This window comes from Saccopteryx bilineata, chromosome 9, assembly GCF_036850765.1.
Source record: "Saccopteryx bilineata isolate mSacBil1 chromosome 9, mSacBil1_pri_phased_curated, whole genome shotgun sequence".
Lineage (NCBI taxonomy): Eukaryota > Metazoa > Chordata > Mammalia > Chiroptera > Emballonuridae > Saccopteryx > Saccopteryx bilineata.
This window is the reverse complement of record NC_089498.1, coordinates 32,033,554-32,057,321: the sequence shown is the minus strand read 5'-3', so window position 1 is coordinate 32,057,321 and position 23,768 is coordinate 32,033,554. Positions and strand designations below refer to the sequence as shown.

Sequence of the window (23,768 nt, the reverse complement as noted above, 5' to 3'; positions counted from 1 at the left end):
CTCTCCATTAGAGGGCTGGCCCAACTTCCCACCACAAAGCTCCATCTATGCATACTATCAATCTGACCTACTACAACCTCTCCAACCACCACCCTCTAGACCAGGGGTCCCCAAACTTTTTACACAGGAGGCCAGTTCACTGTCCTTAGACCATTGGAGGTCCAGACTATAAAAAAAAACTATGAACAAATCCCTATGCACACTGCACATATCTTATTTTAAAGTAAAAAAACAAAATGGGAACAAATACAATATTTAAAATAAAGAACAAGTACATTCAAATCAACAAACTGACCAGTATTTCAATGGGAACTATGGGCCTGCTTTTGGCTAATGAGATGGTCAATGTCCGGTTCCATATTTGTCATTGCTAGCCGTAACAAGTGATATGACGCACTTCCGGAGCCATGACGTGTATGTCCCATGTCACTGGAAGTAGTACTGTACATGAGCGACTGACCACCAATGAAAGAGGTGCCCCTTCTGGAAGTGCGGCGGGGGCTGGATACGTGGCCTCAGGGGGCCGCATGCGGCCCCATGGGCTGTAGTTTGGGGACCCCTACTCTAGACCTCAACCTACTTCCATTTCTTTGCCCCACATTTTACAGACCATTTTTAGTAAGGCAGCAACTAGTAAATTAAAAGATACATGATAAAAGCATCAGAAAAAAAGTATCCAAAGCTTATAAACAAGCCAGAATGATTGATAGAAATCCTTTGAATATCATTTGGGGACAAAGGCCACCAGAAGATGTCTAGGAGCATGTTTCTAGTTCATCTCATTGTTTACCTTTTTTCTTTTTTTTTTTTCCTCTTTTTGTACAGAGACAGAGAGAGGGACAGATAGGGACAGACAGGAAGGGAATGAGATGAGAAGCATCAATTCTTTGTTGCAGCTTCTTAATTTTTCATTGATTGCTTTCTCATATGTGTCTTGACCGAGGGGCTATAGCAGATAGAGTGACCCCTTGCTCAAGTCAGCGACCTTGGGCTCAAGCTGTGAGCCTTGCTCAAACCAGATGAGCCCACACTCAAGATGGTGACCTCGGGTTTTGAACCTGGGTCCTCTATGTCCCAGTCCGATGCTCTATCCACTGCGCCACCACCTGGTCAGGCTCATTGTTTACTCTTGATTAAAGACCCCAGACTAAGTGAAATGACTGGTTACTTTTCAATTTTTGTTCAGCAAGAGATGGAAGTAACTTCTGTCTAGTGGAACAGATAACCCCAAAAGTTTAGGTATGTTGCACATTAACTAGGGCTTGTTGGGGTTTTTTTTTGTTTTAGATTTTTTTATTTATTCATTTTCAGAGAGAGGGGATAGAGAGACAGAAGGGGGGAGAAGCAGGAAGCACCAACTCCCATATGTGCCTTGACCGGGCAAGCCCAGGGTTTCGAACCAGCAACCTCAGCATTCCAGGTCAACACTTTACCCACTGCACCACCATAGGTCAGGCTGTTTTTTTTTTTCCTAATTCAGCAATCTCATAGTAACATTTCTCTGTCAAATTGCTTATAAATAGCTCAGCTTCTTAAATGGCCTTTTAAATTTCCATAGCATCTTACTGGTTGACTAATAAATTAATGAGTGAATATTTATACTTATCTGTGAGTCATGGTTTTACGTTTTGAAAAATTATACACATAACATGTATAGTAGCTTGGTATTGTTTAACTTTTCACAGACCCAACTTTGGGTTCTGGCTTCCTGGTAGTAACATGATGGGGTCAAGATAAAAAAAAAAGGCTGCCCTGGCCAGTTGGCTAAGTGGTAGAGTGTAGGCCTAACGTGTGGGAGTCCCGGGTTTGATTCCCGCCAGGGCACACAGGAGAAGCGCCCATCTGCTTCTCCATCCTTCCCTGTCTCCTTCCTCTCTATCTCTCTCTTCCCCTACTGCAGCCAAGGCTCCATTGGAGCAAAGTTGTCCCGGGTGCTGAGGATGGCTCCATAGCCTCTGCCTCAGGCACTAGAATGGCTCTGGCCACAATGGAGCAACATCCCAGATGGGCAGAGCATTGCCCCCTGGTGGGCATGCTGGGTAGATCCCGGTTGGGCACATGTGGGAGTCTGACTGCCTCCCCACTTCTAACTTTGGAAAAATACAATATATATAATATATATATAATATATATATATATTATATATATATTATATATATATATATATATGGAGAGAGAGAGAGAGAGAGAGAGAGAAATAGAGGCCTATGTGTACTGGGTAAATATGAAGCTCTACACTTAGACCAAATATTCTCAACATTGCACTACTGACACTGAGTCAGGATAATTCATTGTGGTGGGGCTGCTCTGCACACTGTAGGATGTTGAGCAACATTTGAGCAGCATGCCTGGCCTCTACCCACTAAATGACAGTAGCACCCCCCTTACCCCACGTGACAAACAAATATGTCTTTAGATATCACATGTCCCAAGAGGTACGATTAGCCTCAGTTGAGAACCACTAGTTTAGATGGTTCTCATCTGAGGCAGATATTAAAAGGTCAGCAAAGAGTTACAATGGTACACAAAGAATTATTCTGGATGGGTTTTAAAACCCAATGGCGATAGACCTGGCTGGCATTGGGCTCTTCTCATGGACCCAGCAGTGTCTTTGTCTTTTCATTATTCTTCCCTGTAATCTCCTCAAGATCAGCAACTGCAGCATCTGCATCTGTCTGGTTCACCTTCGAATCCTGAATGCCAAGACTAGAACTTAAAATTTAGTAGGTAGCAATAGTGATTAGTGCTTAAGGTAGGTGTGTGTGTGTGCGTGTGTGTGTGTGTGTGTGTGTGTGTGTGTGTCCTTAGCATAAGATGGTACTGAAGCTGGAGCTTTAAGTCACCTCTGAGATATAGTAATTTTACCCTAGGTATCTCCCACATATACATAAGATAAACATGTTAATAAAGTGTTGGTTTTTCTCTTGTTAATCTATCTTTTTCCTAAAGATTTCCAGCTGAATACCTAAGATGGGTAGAGGTAAAAGTTTTTGCCTCCCTTGCATAGACTTCCTGAATGCTTCTTCCTTTGTCATTACCCAGGTGTCCTGGTCCACCTGTGTAGACAACAGCTTTCATTAAAGACATCCTGCGAATACAGCTCAGGGCTTCACAGAAGTAAATACTCATGAGATGGCAGTCCCCACTCCTATATTTCTGTGGTCTTCCTTTTATAATCTTTGCTTTTGCTTCAGGGAAGCCAAGTTCCTGGCCCAGGTACACCTCCCCTTTACCCAGAAAAACATCAGGTCTGTCTCCTCCACACCCAGCAGCAGTTTGCAAACCTGAGGGAGCACCATGATTCCCTGGAGGGTGGGCATGTAAATACACAGGTTGCTAGGTCCACCCCGAGGAGCTCTAATTCAGTAGGACCTGGTTAGAGAATGTGCATTTCTAACAAGCTCCCAGGTGAGGCTGCCACTGCTGCCTTGGTGGTCAAGGCCAACTTCTGAGACCATGCAGCTTGTTTACCCACATGTGTCGGTGAATCACTGTGAAGCACTACTTCATGACATACTCTATGGAAGAGTATTCTTACCCCTGGGAGTTTGGGAGGAGCATTAGAAATGCAGCCATCTTTGAAATTCAAATGCACAACGAAACCTCAGAGACAATCAGTTGCAAAACAAACAAACAAACAAACAAACAAAAACACCTTGGTTTCCTTTCCTTGGAAAGTTCAGAGATTCCCAAATATTATTAGCTCATGCAACCCATTTCTTTCCAGAGCCCTTATTAATTCCCATAAAACCAGTACCACTTCATAACACACACTGCAAAACACTGCATTGGAAACATGGTCAGAGAGGGCTGAACCAGACACTTGTGTGGCTTTGTGTGATCCCCTCTTGTCACCTTGGAAGCTTTAAGAGTCATGGGGAGCCCAACAGACCCCTTGTCACCTAGGAGAGTGCCACCTGGGAGACCAGCTCCTGTCCTAGCCCCAGGAAGGTACTGTATTTACAATTCCTTAGCTTTGCCTTAATAACTCCTAGTCTCCTGGGACAACAAACAGGTATCCTGGACCCGGTCAGGGAGTAAGGCCTGTGTTCCTTCTCTGTTGCAATATGCATGGCTAATGGCTTTGTCACTCGGTACTGTAAACATGAAAGACACATGACAATGATCAACCTTAGTCTGAAAGCACAGAGAAATAAATCCCATGTTTAAGGGGCTTGGGAATCAAAGACAAAGGGGAGTGCTGATGGGGGTGGGGGTGTTTTCTGGTTTGCAGGGGTGGGGTTGCTTGATTTGGAGAGTGCTGAGTGATAAGTATGAAGAGCAAGGCCTCCTTCCCCTGCCTGAGGCCTTCAACACCTTCTTATTGCCAAGCCAAGCCCGTGGAATTCTTAAACTGAACCAGCCAAGGGGTGCCAAACATTCTTACTAATTTGGGTAAATCCTTACAGCAATCTAGTATCAATCTGAGCACAATAATAATTAGCATGTCAATTCAGTTCTCTCCCTCCCTCTCTCTCTCTCTCTCTCTCTCTCTGCCCCTCTCTGCCCCTCTCCCCTCCAGTCTTCCCTCTTCTCCCAGTCTCCCCTCTTCCCACCTCAGCCTCTCACCTCCCTCTCTCACTCTCTCCTTCTTCCTGGGCACTCTGCTCATTACTTTAAAGGTCAGCCACATTAACTCATCTCCTTTTCCTACATCCTCTGGCTCTTACTGCCAAAACCCAACACCAGAGACACCTTGGTCAGATGGGAATAATAACCAGTGAGACAAAGATGAATTTTAATTGACTTTACAAATTAGCAATAAAAAAAAGTGAAAAACCATTGCTTTATTTCTGATAAAGGGCCCAAGTTACCTGCAGCTCTGGACCACCATATTTGCTTTTAATTCATGAAACAGGTGTGAAAACTGGTGTGATTCAGAACTGCCTGGGTCACTTGCCAGCCCCAGGTTTTTCTGCCTCAGTTTTCTGTTCTCTGAAATGAGTTGAATGATAGGGCCCTTTTGACAGATAGCTAAGTTTATATAAATAAAAAAGCAGTGGCCCTGCGGGTTAGCTCAGAGTACTGGCCTGCAAATGTCAGGGTTGCCTGTTTGAGCCCTACACAGAGGACAGACAAGACTCAGCCAATAAGTGCATAAATAAGTGCTATATAAACCCATGCTTCTCCCGTTAAAATCAATCAATAAAAATTATATATATATATAAAAAGAAGGCCCTGGCCAGTTGGCTCAGTGGTACAACATCGGCCTGGCGGCCTGGCATGTGGGAGTCTCAGGTTTGATTCCCGGTCAGGACACACAGGAGAAGCGACCGTCTGCTTCTCCACCCTCCTTCCCCTTTCTCTCTATCTCTTATCCTCCAGCCATGACTGGAATGTTTGAGCAAGTTGGCCCTGGGCACTGAGGATGGCTCCATGGCCTCACCTCAGGTGCTAAAATAGCTCGGTTGCCAAGCAATGGAGCAGCAACCCCAAATGGACACAGCATTGCCGGGCAGGGGGCTAGCCAAGTAGATCCCAGTCAAGGCACATGCGGGAGTCTGTCTCTCTGCCTCCCTGCCCTCTCACTTAATAAGAAAGTATAAAAAAGCAGAATTCTACTAGCATGTGGTAAGCACCAGTAGGAAGGGTTGTGTGTGCTCAGCACACACAATAGCCTTGAGGGTTAGGCTGCCCAATGTGTCTTGTTTATTGAGACGTACTTCACATCCTATATTGCTCACCCTGTTAAAATATCCAGTTCTGTGATTTTTAGTATATTCACAGAGCTGTGCAGCCATCACCACTACCTAGTTTCAGAATATTTCCATCACCCACGAAAGAAACCCCATACCCGTCAGCAGTCACTCCCTATTCCCAAGCCCTAGGCAACTACTCATCTACTTTCATGCCTCCATGGATTTGTGTATTCTAGAAAGCTCTTTCCATTTCATGGAATCATACGACATGTGGCCTTTTGTGTCTGGGACTGTTCAATCTCAGTCTCAGAGTTCAAAAGCTGTGTAATCTTCATCAAGTTCTTCCAGAATTTTCTCATCTGTGAAATGGAATTAAAATCATAGTAGGTACACCATAAAGTCATTAGGAGGATTAAATATACTAATTAATACATCTAAAGTGCTCACACAGGGCCTAGCTCACAGTAAGTACTACTTTGATGCCAACCTCTGTTACTGCTACTGCTGCTTTTATTACTAGTCTGCGGCTGTCCCTCAGCCCCCAAGCATGTGACGGGTGGTGGGAGTCCAAAGATAGAGCACAGAGAACACAGGTCTTGCCCTCCCCAGTGCACAGCCTGGTGGGAATTATATGATTAGGAAACTAGCTTAAATGAATACAGTAAAATCTTATCAAATGGACCTTTAACTAATGGAAATCCAGCTCTTCTACCAAAAAAAAGAAGAAAAAAAAGAATAAAAGCAATTTAAATCCTGCAAGTAAATGCTGTAGAATTATATCATGCATATATGCTTTATTATACACTGTACATTCTTTTTTTTTTTTTTTTTTTTTTGTATTTTTCCGAAGCTGGAAACGGGGAGAGACAGTCAGACAGACTCCCGCATGCGCCTGACCGGGATCCACCCGGCACGCCCACCAGGGGGCGATGCTTTGCCCACCAGGGGGCAATGCTCTGCCCCTCCGGGGCGTCGCTCTGTTGCGACCAGAGCCATTCTAGCGCCTGGGGCAGAGGCCAAGGAGCCATCCCCAGTGCCCGGGCCATCTTTGCTCCAATGGAGCCTCAGCTGCGGGAGGGGAAGAGAGAGACAGAGAGGAAGGAGAGGGGGAGGGGTGGAGAAGCAGATGGGCGCTTCTCCTGTGTGCCCTGGCCAAGAATCGAACCCGGGACTTCTGCACGCCAGGCCGACGCTCTACCACTGAGCCAACTGGCCAGGGCCTTATACACTGTACATTCTTGCATGCATTATACATTGTTATACATTGATTACAGTACTCAATTGCATACACAAAACCACACAAATTAAAATTTAAAGGGTCATTTAAGAGATTTCAAGGTTAATGACGACTGTGTTTGCCTTAAACCTTGACTTTATAATCTAACCCCTGAGTAAAACGCAACTCTTTTGTGTGTTGACAACAGTAACAATTCAGAATGATTCCAGACAAATGATATCAACCAACAAGCAGTCGGTTGGGTTGGGCATTGGGCTGCAGCAGGTACAGTTGGACCACACCTGTTTGCCATGCACCACTTCTGCCCTCCACAAGCCCACAGCCTCATTTGAAAATAAACCACAAAAGCATAATCATAAGAGGTTGGTGAATGGAGGAATTGGATTTAGGAAACAAATAGAAATAACCTCTCACCCTACCAGCTGACAAGACAGACAGAGGACAGACAGTTACAAGAAGGGCTGTGCTCCTCCTTGCCCTGTCCATGCCAACCTCTGTTACTGCTACCACAGTCTGCTTTGTTGGTCTCCACACCACTCATCACCACCTGGCAGACATCCTGTATCTACCCGTTTGCTTTTATTATCTCTCCCCTCACCAGTATGGAAGCTCACTGGGGCAGGGACTGCGGGTGCACTGCTCGCCTCTGTATTTCCAGGGCTGAGAAGAGTGTTGAGGGCTTAGGGATGGTCTGTACCATTTGTCAGTGAATGAATGAATGAGGGTAATTGTTTAGACAACCTTCACTTTTCTCCCATCTTCTGTCCTCAAAACACCCACAGTCTGTTCCTCCAACTCAATTTTCTCTCTCTTTTTAAAAATAGTTTTATTTATTGATTTCAGAGAGAGAGGAAAGGAAAGAGAGAGAGAAACATCAATCTGTTTCTGTATGTGCCCTGACTGGGGATCGAACCGGCAACCTTTGCGTTTTTGGGGACGATGCTCTAACCAACCAAGCTATCAGTCCAGGGCTCCAACTCAATTTTCTTATTCCTTATAATTTTTTAAAAGTAGTGAGTAGGACTATATCCAAGCCAAAGATGAGACCCTAAGGTAGCTTTCCAGGGCTTTGGCATACTGGTACCATCTAGTGGGAAAGAGAGTATCTGCAGATGGGTGCTAAACCAAAGTCGGAGGGTTTAAGACAACAACAACCATAACTTTCTTACATCACTAGTTATACTGAGGAAGTTTGCAGTAAAACATAATGGTGGCAAGCGGAACCCCTTACATACTCGTGCCATACCCAGAGCATATACTGCCTGTCCCACCACTTGTCATGCCTCTCCATTTTCCTGCTCAGGGTTTTCACAAAATCACAGTTGTTCCCCCAGAGCCACAAAGGCTCAGCAGGGGAAGTACAGAGGAATTAATGGTGCCAGGGGCCATCTATTACAAATGGAAGATGGGTATGGGTAGATATATATCCTAGCCTTCCATGTTGCAAAGAGACCATCCTAAAGTGAGTTTTACACAGCCCTTCCCTGGAGTCCCAGCCGCAATGAGCCCCAGTTATCCATGACAGTAACCAGCTCAATGACACAGTCATTACTGGCTTGCTTTCTTTCTTGTTTCACACTCCTCACTTATGTATCCTGGAATTATCTCCTGATTTAACTCCCTGCATCCAAGCCTGTATCTCCATCACTATTAAGTGAACTCAATCCAAAACACTAATAAACCTTTAAGTGGCAAGAAAGTCTTAAGAATTATACTCCAGATAATAACTACAAAAGGTAGGTTATTATATATTTTAAAGATGATCTGAGAATTATGTTCCATCATTGACTACAGTACTTTACCTTGACCAAAGTTAAGGCGAAATAATACAGTGATGTGTGATCCTAAAGAAGTACCACAATGCTCAGGGTGACAAGAGGCCAAAGAAAATGTCTGGTGTCTCTCCCTGGCCTCTGCCCTACACCACTATGACCAACTGGTGAGGTGGCTAATGCTTTCGATAAGGAGTGGGCAAACGATAGCCCAAGCACCAAATCCAGCTCAGCCTGTTTTCGTAAATAGAATTTTATTAGAACACAACCCTGCCCATCTGTTTACATAATGTCTGTAGCTGCTTTTATATTATATAGATAGCATTGAATAGCTGCAAGAGTGACCATATATTTACTCTATTTCTCTTTACAGGAAAAGATTACATATCTGTGGTTAAAATCATTAGTTGCCATATTTTTTGATTCCCAAAAGCAAAATTTCAAGAAAAAAAAATAGAGAACGGATGTTTTGCCAACAACACTTTTACCACTAAGGACAAAAATGCCCTCTATTAATTAACCAACTTCATTTCACAAATAATGGGACATTTCACCCCTAAAATGTAGAAAGGTCATTGCATCAGAATAACAAATTTTCCATTCCAAGAGAGGGTGGTGGATAAACTCAGAACAACTTCTTATATCATTTTAATTTTTCTTTTTCATAGCACTATCACTATCCAAAATTGCTGTATATATTTACTTCTGTTGTTTACTATCTTTCCCCCTCACTAGAATGCAGACTCCATGAGGACAGGTGATCTTGTCTTTCTTAATCACTGCTGCTTACACAGGGTCAAGCATCATAGATATAGTCGTTGATCAGTAAATGTGTGTGAAATGAATGACTTAACCAAATATGGAATGTGTAGACTGGGGGCACAGACCGAAGCAGAAATGTAAGGTCACTGTGGAGTGGTGAGGACTGGGGCAAAGGAAGAGTGTGAACAGAACACCCATCAGCACAGGGGCTCTGTGAACATTCACTGCTCTAATGCCAGCACATAAAATGGCTCCAGGCACACAATAAGCAGCCAACAAATGTTTGCTGAATCAATGGCTACCTTGTCTAAAGGCACTTAAATTAAATTAAAAGGAGCAGGGGACCCTCTTCTGGTAAAACAGAACTAAACTTCAGCTTAGATTCAGTCCAACTGCAACTCAATATAGATCTCTGTGTGTTGGTACAACTACAAGCTGTATATTTCTCATTTTCCTAAGGATTTGGGAAAATGTTATTGTAGACAGTTGCATTCAGGAAAGACTGGCTCAGACCATGGAGTTCCTTGGCACCCCTGGGGAGGGATGCCATCCATCCTTTGAGCTCAGCAGCAGGCAAGAAGCGAGGCAAGTGCCAGAGAATTTGCCTGCATGTTTGGAAACTTCAGAGAAGGAACACCGGAGCTGGGTCTTGGCAGCTGTGTTCTTACCGGAATGGCCTTCTTGCTGGTGGAAGAATGCACTGTGGGTGGGTTGTTTGTTTGTCCCAGTCAAAAGCAAGGACTCAGAGACAAAGAATACAAATAACCATGGACTGATCCAATTCTAAAACATTGCAACTGTTAACCCAGACAGGAGGTCCAGGTCCCAGACCCCCTTTTGGAGACCAATAATTCAAAAATGGGGTCCCTGCAGGCAGCCATTTTGACTCCAGGAAAGCCAGAGAACAAAATATATAGTTAAGAAGGAAAATTCTCACATTATTTGCAGGAACAATAGAGGACTTTTTTATACACTAATGAAATATGCAGGAAATATGTACATGCACAGGCATCAGAAATGCATGAGTTCAAACCCTGGTCTCAGTTCTGTGTGGCCTTAGGCAAATGACGAACCACTCTGAATGTCTTTTATCATATGTGAAATGGAGACAAGAATAGTCGCCCCTAAGGACTGCAGTAAGGACTGGAGATAATATATGCAACTAGCACATGGCAGTGACTTGCACAGCACAGTCAATTTACCACAGTTATTTTGATATATTTTAAATAATAATAATAATCAAAAGTGCCCATGATGCTAGCAAGCACACCCACACATATACTGCCCTGATAAAGCTTCCTAGGAAACAGATGCTGGGAAGAGACATCTAGACGATCCCATTATGAGGCATGAAATCCCCAGGGGAACAATCTTTGTGGAGCTACCAATATGGGAATTGGCAAATCCTTCTCTAGGGAACAAACTTCACTTTTTTAAACGTCTGTGAATTTTTAAATACACAAGTATTTTTCCCCCTCTGAGTTAGCCAGATGCTCAAGGCCAAGGCCCCATAGTACCTTCCAGCCATAAACTCCCTTGGAACACAGTGCGCTCAAGTTAATACAACCAACATTCCTTATGCACCTAGCATTTGCCAATGGTGAGATAAAGTCAGGAGCATACACTTACTTAATTCTCACCAAAACCCTGCTGGGCAAGTATGGTTCTTCTCTCTCTTTGTTTAGACACAGGAGGAAAAAGAAGGGGCGGAGAATAAAGTAACTTATCTGAGTTAAATTACAGCATGCAAATGACTGGGCCAGGATTTAAACTCACTTCTTAAAGGCTCAGAGGTGTAAGATGCTCACTTCTCTGTGTCCAGGCAAACTCTAGGCCCTGATTCATCTCCATCATTTTCCCTTGAAGACCAGGACTATTCATCTCTGGATCCCCAAATTGCCAGCGTTCTTGGCACTTGGCAGATATCAAAAATTATGGGAAGGAAAAAGAAAAGATGGAAGGAAGAGAGGGAGGGAAGAAATATGGATGGAAAGAAGGCAGGGCACAGCAACCCATACTATTCCAGCCCCTAGTGTTTCCTATTGTAACAGGTACCAGATTTTTATTTCAGCTACTTACTTCCTTGTTTCTTATTTGATGCCCTCAGTAGATTGTAAGCCCCATGAGAGCAGGTTTTATTTGCATCTTCTTACCCCTGAATTCTCTATAAAAACCTCAATAAATACTTAGCAAGTGAACAACTACATTTTCCTCACCTTCTGAGGATAATGTAAGTGGACTGCTGGTTTTGTTACCGCTGTTTTCTAAGCAAGCCAGTTAAACATTTACTAGCACACCACTGGTTGGCACCCAGTGGAAGATTCTGCTATGACACCTAAAAACGTAAGAGTCGCCAAGGCTCTATCTAATGTGCTGAACCAACGGTTTGTTAGCATTTGCCAAGTGGTTGCTGAAAGTAGTAGATCATTATTTGCTTCGTGCAAAAAATATTTCTAGTGCTGCTGATTGAATGTTCAAGAAAACGATTAAAGGCCTTGGCAATGTTTCACTCAAATATCTTTTGCATGAAAAGCCTCAGAGATTGGTTAATTATAGAGGCTACACATTAGTTTCTCTAGTCAAGGGCATTTCCAGGCACCCAGAGTGCCCATCCCAGATGCAAGCACTGATTGGATTTGTGGGCAGTAGTGTAACTGAGGCCCAGATACCTCTCCTAAGGAGCATTACTACAGTCTGGCTAACACCCCCATGGAAACAGCCCTCAGACCCTGTTTACGATGTCAAACACCTGGGTTCCTTGTTTGGGCAAGTGGCTCTAGCTTCCTGCCAACTGAAAGAGTCAGATAACCCCTCCCCAGTTCTTGCTTTGCCATCGCCAAACCCAGCTACTATGCCCTGCCAAGTTCCTCCCTAAATAGCTCCTGGGTGCTCTGAGCAGGGTGTGTCTGCTTCTATCATCTGCACTGTCACTCCCTGGTCTGTATTCTTCCTGTGGCCTCAGGCCTACCCTAGCCTCTCCCTTCCACTCATCCTCAGTTCCAGTCCATTTGCCACAGTGCAGCCAGGGTGACTAGTACATTCCTAGTCAAAATGGAAATCTGACCTATCACACTCTATCCTCCCCTCATTACTTTCAATGGCTCCCCATTGCTCCAGGACAAACACCAAAATCCTTGCAGTGATTGACAAGGCCCAATGGCTCTGGCACCTTCCAGCTGTTCCTCACCTCACTCTCTTTGGGCTGTACCATGTTTCCTCCTGCCCAGAGACTTCCACCAGGCTGTGCCTTCTACTCAGAATGCTTTTCCCCTCACTCACACCCTCTAGTGTCCCTTTGTCTGTGTAAGACTCACTGTAGCTCCAGACTGTAATGTGCATTGGGCTATCAGGGGAGCCCCCCAGATCCTTCATTTTTTACTTTCTTAGACTCATTCATTCATTCACTCATGTTTACTGAGAGCCAACACTATGGAAGGTACTGTTCTAGGCCCTGGAGATACCAAAATGAACCACTCAGGCAGCAACATGCACTATAATGGAGCTTAAATTATAGTGGGAGAGAAGGACATGTTACTGACAAGCAAAATGTGTAGCATGGCATGACTCCTCACACTGTGTTTCCTTCCCTCATAGCAGTTGTCTGTTTTGAATTCTTCATCAGTTGATATTTATCTTCCCTGCCCGGGGGTCGCTTGGGGTCTGAGCCCCCAGAGAACAGAGATTGAGTCAGCCTTATTAGCAACTTTATCCTGAGAACATAGCAGGTCTTCTATGGATATTTATATGGATCATTGATATTTATTGAAACCATTTGGTTCCAAGTGAATGATTGTCCCTGAAGTCAAGTTGTTCAAGTCTTTGGGGCCTAAGAGGGACCATCCTTAATGGCCAGGGCTTAATGCCCCTCAGTCCTTTGAGAAGGCTCCCTGCATCCTCTCTCACTATAATTCTAAGTAAGAGCAGAAGACAGCAAACTTTTTCTGGAAAGGGCCAAATAGTAAATATTTCAGACTTGGTAGGCCATATGGTGTCAACTCTGTTGTTACAGCACAAGCGCAGCCATAGACAATTATGTAAATGAATGGGCATGGCTAGGTTCCAATCAAACTATTTATAAAAACAAGCTGCAGGCAGGAATTGGCCCACAGGTCATAGTATGCCACCATTAAGTTAGATGACCCCAGATGCCCAGAAGCTTAGGGCAGTTGAAGGCGGAGGCTGTGTGGCCCGAGTCAACTATAGGTTCTGCTGCCGGCAGAATCCAACAGCTTTGCACAGAACCGCATAATTAACAGGAAGATGATCACAGAAGCTCCAGCTTCAGGCGCTGGCAGGTACCATCTCCCAGCGCACAAGGGAAAGCAGCTCCCTGCCACTCCCAGGGGAAAGAGACTTGAGCCTACAGGCCACAAAAGGCAGGGACGTGGCTGCCACACTCTTTGCAGGGTCCCCAGGTTTCTCCAGAGGCTGAGCTCATTTCCTGGCCCTGCCCAGGCATGTGGCAGGGCTGCTCTCAGCTGAGCAGCTGCTGCCCTCCACCCTAGCCCAGCCTGCGCTCGGCGGGGAGACACAGGGGCTTTGTCTCATTGGGTGACATTCAGTGGGGCCTTTGAAATGAAACATGACATGTCAAAACCTGCCTATTGATAATGCTAATTTTGGGGAATTTGACTTCTGTTGGCAACTGACAGAGGAAAAACAATTACTTTTTGTATTTGTATATGTATGTACTGTAGTTATATTTACCCTGATTTTTAGGGTCTGGAGCTATGAAAAACAAGCGTTGTCTGAGGCTTACCTGCTAGAATGGGAGGAGTAGACAAATTTGTCCAGTATTTACAGAGCCAGAGAACATTAGTTATCGCATTAACACTATGTGTGGGCTGTGGTGGGTGTTAACTGTTAAAAACAGTTACAAAAACATCACACAAATTCCAGTTGGTGCTAGGGGTAACAATGTCCTGTGTATATAAGTATTCTGAGCAACAGAGCTATGAAGCTAACATTACCCTGATGTTACAAATGCTCTGTTAGCCCGGTGCTTCCAGAATACCCTGCAAGGCTAAGTACAAGTACAATACATTTTTGGGATGTCTTGATTACACTTACCCTATAGGTAAAACACTGATGGGATGGTGATGCCCAGTGTGCCACTGCGCTCCAAGGACAGTATAACACTGCACATGTGCATTAGAGCCTACGTGTTATCCAGTGGTCCCAGAGACCCTCAGCTGCCGGTGCATAACAATGTGTTGGGTGTACCAACATGCTGGTCTGCCAGCACTCAGACGAACTCAAAGCTGCCGTGTGTCACTTCTCGAGGTGTAACTATTCTACATGGAACAATGGTCTGGGTGTTAATGTTGCTCTGGGTACCCCTAATCACCCAATGGCACTGATGGTAATAACATTCTCAGACTGAAAGTACAGTCCCCTTGGTCATGTTCTAAAATGCACATCAGTTGATTTCAATCAGAACAATCAAAAAGCTTTTTAAATAGCCTATTACTGAAAAATTGACTGCATATGTTTTATCAAGCCTTAAAATTTGGGAAAGCAAAAGTTCCTGATGCAAATATCTATAGGGACAAGTGGGTAAAATTAGAAAGGACAATGGGCTGGGTGAATAAATAGGGAGTGGTAAGGACTGTGACAAACTACAGAGGCATGCCCTCCCTAGAGGGGACAGTAGTGACTCAGCTCCAGTGAAGTGTGGCCATGTGGAAATGCCGCTCTAGGGTTGCCTGACCTCTGACATTTTAAGAAATGCAAGAAACCTAGATTTTTTCATAATGTACAATTTCCTACTTTACAAAACATTTGGGTCAAAGAAGATATATCCATGAGCTACATTGGCCTGTGGCTGTACTCTGTCACCTCTGCCCAGCAGCCAGAGTTGCCTAATTGGGATAGGCGGGCTTCAGCACCATTAAACAGGTATCTGGAGGTTCAATCCACTCAACCAAAGGGTGACCATTCACCTCCATGAAACCTGGCTCAGCTTGCATTTCAAGTTTGAGGTAATTTTTTTCTCCTCTAGCCTGCTTCTCTCAGTAAAGAAAGGAATTGCTTTCCAGCCTGACCCTAAAGTAAAGCCACTACTTAGTGCCTGGTGAAGGTGCAGGGCACTGTACAGTCCAGCTAGCCATCGTCTGTACAGTCTGCTCAGGTAGCAGCCACTACTTAGTGCCTGGTGAAGGTGCAGGGCACTGTACAGTCCAGCTAGCCATCGTCTGTACAGTCTGCTCAGGTAGCGGGTCCAGGCCCGAGGTCCACCGGGGGCTGTGGAGGAGGCAGGCTGTGAGGAATCGTATTGGCAGCATCCTTCAGGAGGGTCAGATTCGCCCGGGCATGTGAGTACCTTGCAGACAGCTAAGTGGAAACAGTGCCAAAACCACTGGTCACTTGATTTGATTCTGTCCAACTGATTATTGTAATTGCAGGACGGACTGGTATTTCCCTCTCCTTTTCGACTGGCGTTGAAGGGTGAGCAGCTCTGGCAGGTGACTCACTCTTCTGAGGAGTTACCTAACGGGGAAGATTATCTCCTTTCCCAGGCCGAACTATCCCTGCCTTTTGGCTGCCTGAGGGGTAAACTAGGTCCAACTGAAATCAAATGCCAGGAAATTTCAGAACTTCCTCGCACTTCGTATTGTATTGTCTACAAAGGTCTTTGCAATGCTTCTTGCTCTCATACTCAGAGGGGATACATAATTGAAGAATAAAATAGAACAGAAGCAAGGACATACAGTAGGGGAAAACAAGAAAAAAAAATAAGGAAAGCTACTCTGTGCACAATGACAGGACTTATCATTGGAGGAGCTTGTAGAAAATTATTAGGAATGAGGAGACTAGTTTGGTTTTAATGGAGCCACTACACTGAAGTTCTTTAAAATATGAGCTGTAGATTCAGAATTTTGTAATGCTGTGGATGGAGCCCTCTTCTGGAGAAATTTTTCAACAGATATTAAAACAAGATCAAAACGGACAGAGATAGACACATACGCACACAGACACAGACACACGTACACAGAGAAAGAGAAATAGGAAATTCTACTGGCTATTTAGATGATAGGTCATTCATATGTGAATTGAATCCACAGATTGTCCTTTTCCTTACCTTCCACTAAAAAGAAATTAACACTATACCCTAAGCAAATGTCTCTTTTGAAGGAGGGAAAAAAAGAAGGATAGCCTCAAGAACCTAGCTGTACTTTTACCTGAATAGTGAACTTCAGACTGACACTCCATGCACACATCTAAACACTGGTACTTTAAGATAATGCAGTTATTGGGTACATTGGCTTGTTGGGCAGTTTCACTTTAATACATAGAGGGTACTTCTAGAAGGAAATAGATTTTATTTAATGGAAAGCTCAATGACTAAAGAGAGAAAAAAAGAAGACAGGGAGAGGCAGAGTAGGAGAGATTAGCTAAAATGACTGTTGAGGCTTTTAATATAAACTATGACATTACATGAATTCCAGATCACATATTCAGCCTTGTGGTTTATTAAATGTCTTTGGGGACTTGATTAAAAAAGGTGTTCTGACACATTAACTCTACCACTTTGATTTCTTTCACCACTTATATCTCTGTTTCCTGAGTGCTTTTGAAATCTTGTAAGCTGTCACATGTTACGTGCCTTCTCAGGGTAGGGGTGCTTTCTGCTGCTCTGAATCTTTTATCCTCATCAAAACAGTTCTGCAAATAAACACTGCCCCTAAAATATAACATATGAAGTTGAAGGGGCCCTGGAAGACACTTATTCTCACTGAAAATCTTGAAAATCAAGATTCTGGCTCCAAGAAAGAACTCCCCATTTTAAAATCAACACCTCAGGCAGAATTTTGTGGAACATTTTTAGTCACTCCCAAAAGTCTGCTCTCCAAACTTGAGCCACTCCCTAAAATCCTAATTCTTGGGAAATTACTCATTCATTGTTAGAACTTTCAATTAGTTGTAATACCAAAATAGGTGTGGGGGAATCATATTCACAGTGGAATTTCTAGCTCATGCCTCTCTTTTTCCACAGTCATTCTTTATTATAGTCAAATTCCAGAGGCCACTTATGGGACAGTCTTTCCCAAAACACCCCAGGGGAGAAGAGAAGTGACTGTTCCTCAACTTTGCCAGTTTCCAGCCATTGTTGCTTAGAATTCCTTTCTCCCCTCTCCAAAATGACTAAAATAGCAACCTAGCCAATAAACTTACAGAGATTAATGTCTTCCAAAGCTGGACCTAGCATTCTACAACTGAGGTGGAAAAACACATACGTTTGCCGGAACAACACTAGGGCCGAGTGACTAATTTGCTTTATTATATTGTTTTTCCCTTTCATCTGTTTTCTGTCTGCCTCAAGAAAGTTTTGTTTCTGCTTGTTGACTCAAAGGCCTCAAGACTTTCCCCACTTTTCACACTATGACCCACAGAGCTCTGCACTTGAACCTCTTGCTAGTTAACTGGATTGCACCAAAATGATTTCTGTGCAAGGTATTATTGCTACAGGATATCAATTCCTGTCCTAATGTAGACATCTGCTTTGATTTTGTGTAACACTCTAAAAGAGAACTACCATACTCCTTTCAGGGCAGGCAATTTAATTCAGAGTAAAACCTCTGCTCTGCCACTCTAAAGAAACTGAGTAAGCTCAGAGCCTTTATAACCCACCTGTGCTAGTTGGGCCTTGGGTGAGGAGACACACCAGTTGCTTTGCAAAAGGCATCATGTGAGAAGCCCCTAGTGCATTAGGATTGCTGGGTGCTGTCATGTGGTCTGTCTTGCTTAAAGGCAAGCATAACTTTGGGAAAGCCCTGGAATCCAAACTGAGGTCAAAATACTTCCATGGAGTCAAGTATTATGAAGTCCTAGGCAAGGCAGTGGTAAGTGCCCCAGGCCTCGTGGTAAGGGCATTACCTGGGATCTGCCTACAATCTTAGGAAGGCGATAAGAGTATTTAACAGTGGAGAAGCTGGAAGTTCAGATAGGTTAAGCAACTTGCCCAGGGTGGTACCACTAACATATAGCAGCACAGCTCTGCCTGAATCAGAGGCCAGCTCTGAACCACCCTGCAAAATTGGGATATATATACACATATATAGCCTCAGGAATAATTAGTGCAGAAAGACTGGAAAACTGGTTCATAGACAGGCAAAGGGCATTTGGCAGGACTTAAGGCTACTACAGGGACCCCAAGAGAATCAGCCAGCAAAGTTCTGGTAGAAAAGGAGTAGAACTGATAAGGGATGTGCATCCAGGGGGCTCAGCAGCCAGACACCTCAATCTGCCTCCAGGGACTATCACCCACTGCCACCTCCCACTCTGAGTGCTTTCCATGGTCACCACATTCCCGGGACACTGGCCCATTTCCAAAGTCTAACCCCTTAGAAGGCAGCACTGCATCTGCACACCCTAACCCGACCCTGTCTGGGACCCTAGCTGCTCACTCTCCCTCTCACCTACATATTCACACATCTGCCTCTTCCCCTGGCACCCAGAGTCCTGGCTGGAACTCAGCACCCATTCTTAGCACCCCAAGGCACTCCCAGTCTCCTTCCCTCCTATCTGCTTGGCCCTGCTTTGATCTTACCCACCCACTTGTAGGTTCCCTGCTCATCCCAAGTTCCATAGGCTGCCAGGAGAGCCCAGGGGACTGGGTAGTGGTGCTCTCAGAAACCACAGGTCCCTGCGCAGTGCTGGGCGTGCCCCTCAGCCTCAAGCACTTCTGGTTTGGCCTCCTCTGAGTACTGCTTTCCTACAAACAAACTTCCAGAGATCTCCCAGATGCATAGGTGGTTGTGCTGGAGGATCATGTCTCCAGCGACTCCCTTTCTGGAATCTCGGGGCCCTTCCCTCACACTGTAGCGCTCCAAGGGTTAACAGGCAGCTGTGGCCCGGTGGGCAAAGCTTGAACTTTTCTCTGCTCCGCGCTGCCCGCCCAGGAAAGCAGCAGAGGCGGCAGTCCTGGCTCAGGGCTGAAGCTCCTGCTAGCTGGACAAAGGGGGCGCTGGGGTTTGGGGCCTGCGCCCTGACAGGGGACGCACTCTGGTCCTTATCTGCCTGAGGCTGGGGAGGGAAAGCACCCGATGCCGATGCAAGTGGCACCGGCGCCTTTGAGCGACAGCAGCAGCCGGGTTGCGGCGCACTGCGAGCCCCGAGGCACCTTCCAGCGCTCCGCTGGGCTGCGTGAGGGGACCCGGGCGCCCCAGGAAGTCAGCGATGCCAGGCCATCCTCTCCGGCAAAGGAACAGCCCACAATCCGGATAGGGGCTTCGCTTCCCTTGCTCCGCGCTGAGCTGGGTAAAATCACGACTCCTTGGAGTCGTCTCCAACTGAGTCTTTCTCCAATGCAGGAGCCTCCGGGAGAAGGCAAATCAAAGTTACCCCACTTGATGTAGGCGAGAATGTCGCCCCTGCTCGCATTAGAAAGGACTCGGGAGCTCTCTCCGTCTACACACACACACACACACACACACACACACACACACACGCAAGCTAGAGTGGGTAACCAGGACCCCTTAGAATCTCCGGGGCTGGGAATGACCTCCCTTCCGAGCCCAGGGCTGTCTTTGCCGCTGCTCCAGGAGTCTCCTAGCGCCCCGAAAGCCCCCTCACTCTGCCGGCGCCAGGCGATTGTAATGCAGAACCGGGGAGCGGGGCACGCCCGGCAGCCCCTCTTCCCTACCTGGGACAGGAGAACACACAGGACGAGCGGAGTTCTCGGCTGCATTTTGCCCGACTAGAAGCTCCCGGCGGCGTTTTCATTCATGCACGCGGCTGCACTGAGCATATTTTCCGTGGGAGCCAGGCTTTGAGGAGAGGCTCTGCCTCGCCAGCCAGCCAACTTCCCAAATAGATCAGCGGCAGCATCACGAAAGCATTGGGTAGAGGCTGATGACCAGGACCAATGGCTTTACAAGACGGATTCCTTCATAAAGCTCCCTCGTTTTGCATGGCAGATACGGGCGAACACCCCGCGCAAAGCAAGCCCCTCAAAGGAGGCAGCCCATTTGCTTTTTTGGACTGTTGGGGCCCAGCCCCACAAATCACGCTGGGCAACGCCAGTGGATTCCACTTACACAGAGAATGGAATTGCACTGGGGACTGGCGGCCACTTCCAGCCCAGTGCAAAAAAGATTCTCTTTATTAAAATGTTAATAAGATCCACTTTATTCCCAATAAATCAAATAAAATGACCCTAACAGTTCCAGCCCTTTCTATGCCTGGAAAGACTTGGCAATGGATTTTTTTTTTCTTTTCCTTTTCTTTTTTTCCCATGTGGCCCAAGTCGGGATGGTGTTTGGTGTTTCCCTGCCATCTCACAAATCACAGAAGGGACAGATCAATTCTAGCTTGCAGAAGAAATCCATCAAAGGGCAATAGATTTTATTAACTGCTCAGGTGAGAATCTGACTGGCCACCTACTCCACAAATGTGAATCTGGCACCAAAGTTGAAATCATGATTTGAGGAAACTTTAGTTTTCTCTATAGATGTGGTCTTTGGGGAGCTCCTCCTTATCCTCAGAAACTCAGGATAGTAGTAGCCATGTCTCATGGGATTTTACAAGTGGGGTCCTATGGAAATGAGGGTAAGAGGGATGTCCAGGTCTGCCTTTCCCAATGGGAATCTAAGAATAGGCATTAAAGACCTTACTGTCATTTTCATGCAGCCTCCTAAAAAGGATTTAAGGTATTCTATAATAAAAGACATTTGTTCAACAGAATTTATGCAAAATCTGGGCCAGAAGTTAAAAAAAAAAAGTCAGAAAACTAAAATGCTAAACTCAAACTCTAATAAATCTACTCTGATTTAGATCCGAGCTTCCTGGCAGCTAAAGCAATAAGAGAAACACATAAGTTACATAGTTCTTATTATAGAAATATGTGTACAAGTATCTCCTGACATAATTTTTCTTGATGCTACATAATGGAATAAATGTATTGTGTGTTATCTAATAGAACAGGACACTGAGCAATGGACCATGCTGAGATCCAGTGGCCTGGGCTGTATTCCCGGCATTTGGCACAGGGCCTGGAACGTGGAAACCATCATTAGTATGTGTTAAATAGACGTCTAGACTTAATCAAGAAGTAGTGAGGGTGAAGTAGAACTAAAGGTTTTAGAGCCACATTGCCTAAGCTTCACCCCAGCTCTGCCACTAACTAATAAGTTAATCAGACCGCCAGTGCCTCTGTCCCCTGGTTAAATGAAAATATACATCATACTGACTGAACTTATAAGGCTGTGGTGAGGATTAAGTAAGAAACTAACCACTCAATAAATATAAACTGATGCACTTTTAAAAATTATTTCATTGCCAGCTGTTCCATCACAAGGTCATCTCATGTGGTCCCAAGGTCAATAGTGAAGATGCAATGCCATCTGACGGCCTGGCTGCTTTAGCCAGCACTGGCCCAACAGATGGCAACGTTGGCCAAACAACCTCCAAATGAGCCCAGAAAAGGTGAATACTACTGCTTCTTCCAGCTTTCCACTGTTCTCTCTGTCTAAGTAGATGTCACCATTGAGCCTCAAGGAGTGTTTGATAGATGCTATGCTTGTCTCAGATTGGAACCCATATGTATGAAGACCCATCTCCACACTGCTCATCAGTATGACTAAAACAGGGCACTTCGGAGTCAGACCTACTTCAAGTCAAGGTGTCATGAAATATCCTGATTTTTCTCCATTCTAGGGCAGAAATCATCTTGTTCATCAGGAGCCAGCTGAGCTGAGCCCATAGATTCAGTAGAGACAAAGACAGAGAAAGAGAGCAAGCAGAACAAGGGATGATAAACCATAATAAGGGGTAAAGGTGGCAGTAAGATGATGTTCCAGCCACATTTCCACAAGCAGCCTCTCAGTCGAGGAAGCACTCCTAAATGTAGGATGTTTCCAAGGATGCACATGTACAATGTACAAGGCAGTATTGATGATTTTATAGTTCTGCTGGACCGTTCTGTGTTCTCCCTATTTCATCATTCTTATTGCTGCTCACCAAATAGGTCTTTTCCCCCTTCCCGGAACATGGAAGGGTTGCACTTGCCGCCCCCTTGTGGTTAGCATGGGCAAGTGTGACTAGTTCTAACCAATAAGCTATGAGCAAAAGTGACAGGTGTCACTTCAAGGCTGGAGCATTTAATCGCCAGTGTGAGATAGGCTGGTTTCCCTGGAACAGGGAATGAGATGGAGATTGGTGCAGGTGGCTGATGGGGAGTGTTCTCAGAAGCAACAACTGAAAGAGGGAAAGAAATAAGATTGGCAGAGGGAGAAGGTGAACACAGCTGTCCTTGCAGAAGACTCAGCCAATCCCAGGGGAGCTCTGAGGCTAGAGTGGTCCTTCACATATGACCCTAATAGTCAGGGAGCTGTGCCTTCATGCTCCCAGGGGGCAAACTGTTCCCCCAAGGAGGAGACAATCTTGGGTGAGGCAGCTTGGTTCAGCCAAGGGCAATATTCTATCTGACTTCAGCTTTATTATCTATATATTAAACTAACGTCCTAACCCACAACAGGTAACTGGAGGCTGTGATTCCTAGGCTACAGATGACTTCATGCATCTGAAAGCACAAGTGAAGATAGATATAGATTTGCCTGGCCAAAATTCTGCTTAGTCTGTCTCCAGCCAGAGGCTGTGCAGGCATCCACTGAGGTCCTGGGCTTTTGCCCTGAGCTATTCTGCTGGCACGCAGAGTGGCTCCAGTCAACCTCGCCTGATTCCAGGTAGGTGTACCCAGAGGGTCAGTCCCCACCCCTTTCTACCTCTGCAGGGGAGGTGTTGGTAGGTGTTAACTTTCAGGGTATTCTTAGGTCTTGAGGCTCATTTCTAGAAACCCATAGAGACTAGGAAGTTGGAAAAATATTTGTCCACAAAACAACACCTGGATAGGGATGCCTGGACTTCACTTATATTGGGCAAGTAGCTTTTATTCCCCACACCTTAGTTTCTTTATCAATAAAATGGGAATATAACATAATAACATCCCAAGGATTATTGTTAAAAAATGATATTACTTTTTCCCTCCACCCCCTCCACCCCCTACTCTCACAGAATGTGCATTTCACCAAAAACATATCACATTTTGTTCAACAAAAAAACAAGAGAAAAGTCATTTCACTCCAGTGATAAAAGGCCTCTGAAGAAAAAATCCATTTGTTTGTTTTACTTTTTTCCTTCAGCTCCCTAATGAGGGTCTTTTGGCTGATAGACTAATTGATGGAGTCAAGTAAACACTGAAGCTAAAAACCACCTCTTACCTACCTACCCCTGCTCTACCTCCCCCACTGCAGCCTCCCAACAAGCCCCAGCAGCCTTTGCAGCTGGGGGCTCCCCAGAGGCCAGGTCTGTGTCCCAGGCTCACATTCCTTTCCCAGGCACATCAGCCTGGCTTTGGAG

The 23,768-nt window shown here is 45.2% G+C and overlaps 1 protein-coding gene across 1 annotated transcript in view; it reads right to left on the bottom strand.

Moving 5' to 3' along the window:
- The window catches only part of CDH13 (cadherin 13), a 1,138,640-nt gene extending 1,118,361 nt beyond the window's left edge, over nt 1-20,279 (bottom strand). The window contains exon 1 of the mRNA XM_066242281.1: nt 20,056-20,279. Coding sequence (XP_066098378.1) covers nt 20,056-20,100 — 45 coding nt within the window. The 5' untranslated portion in view covers nt 20,101-20,279. The remainder of the gene's footprint in view (nt 1-20,055) is intronic.
- Nucleotides 20,280-23,768: the final 3,489 nt, after the last annotated feature.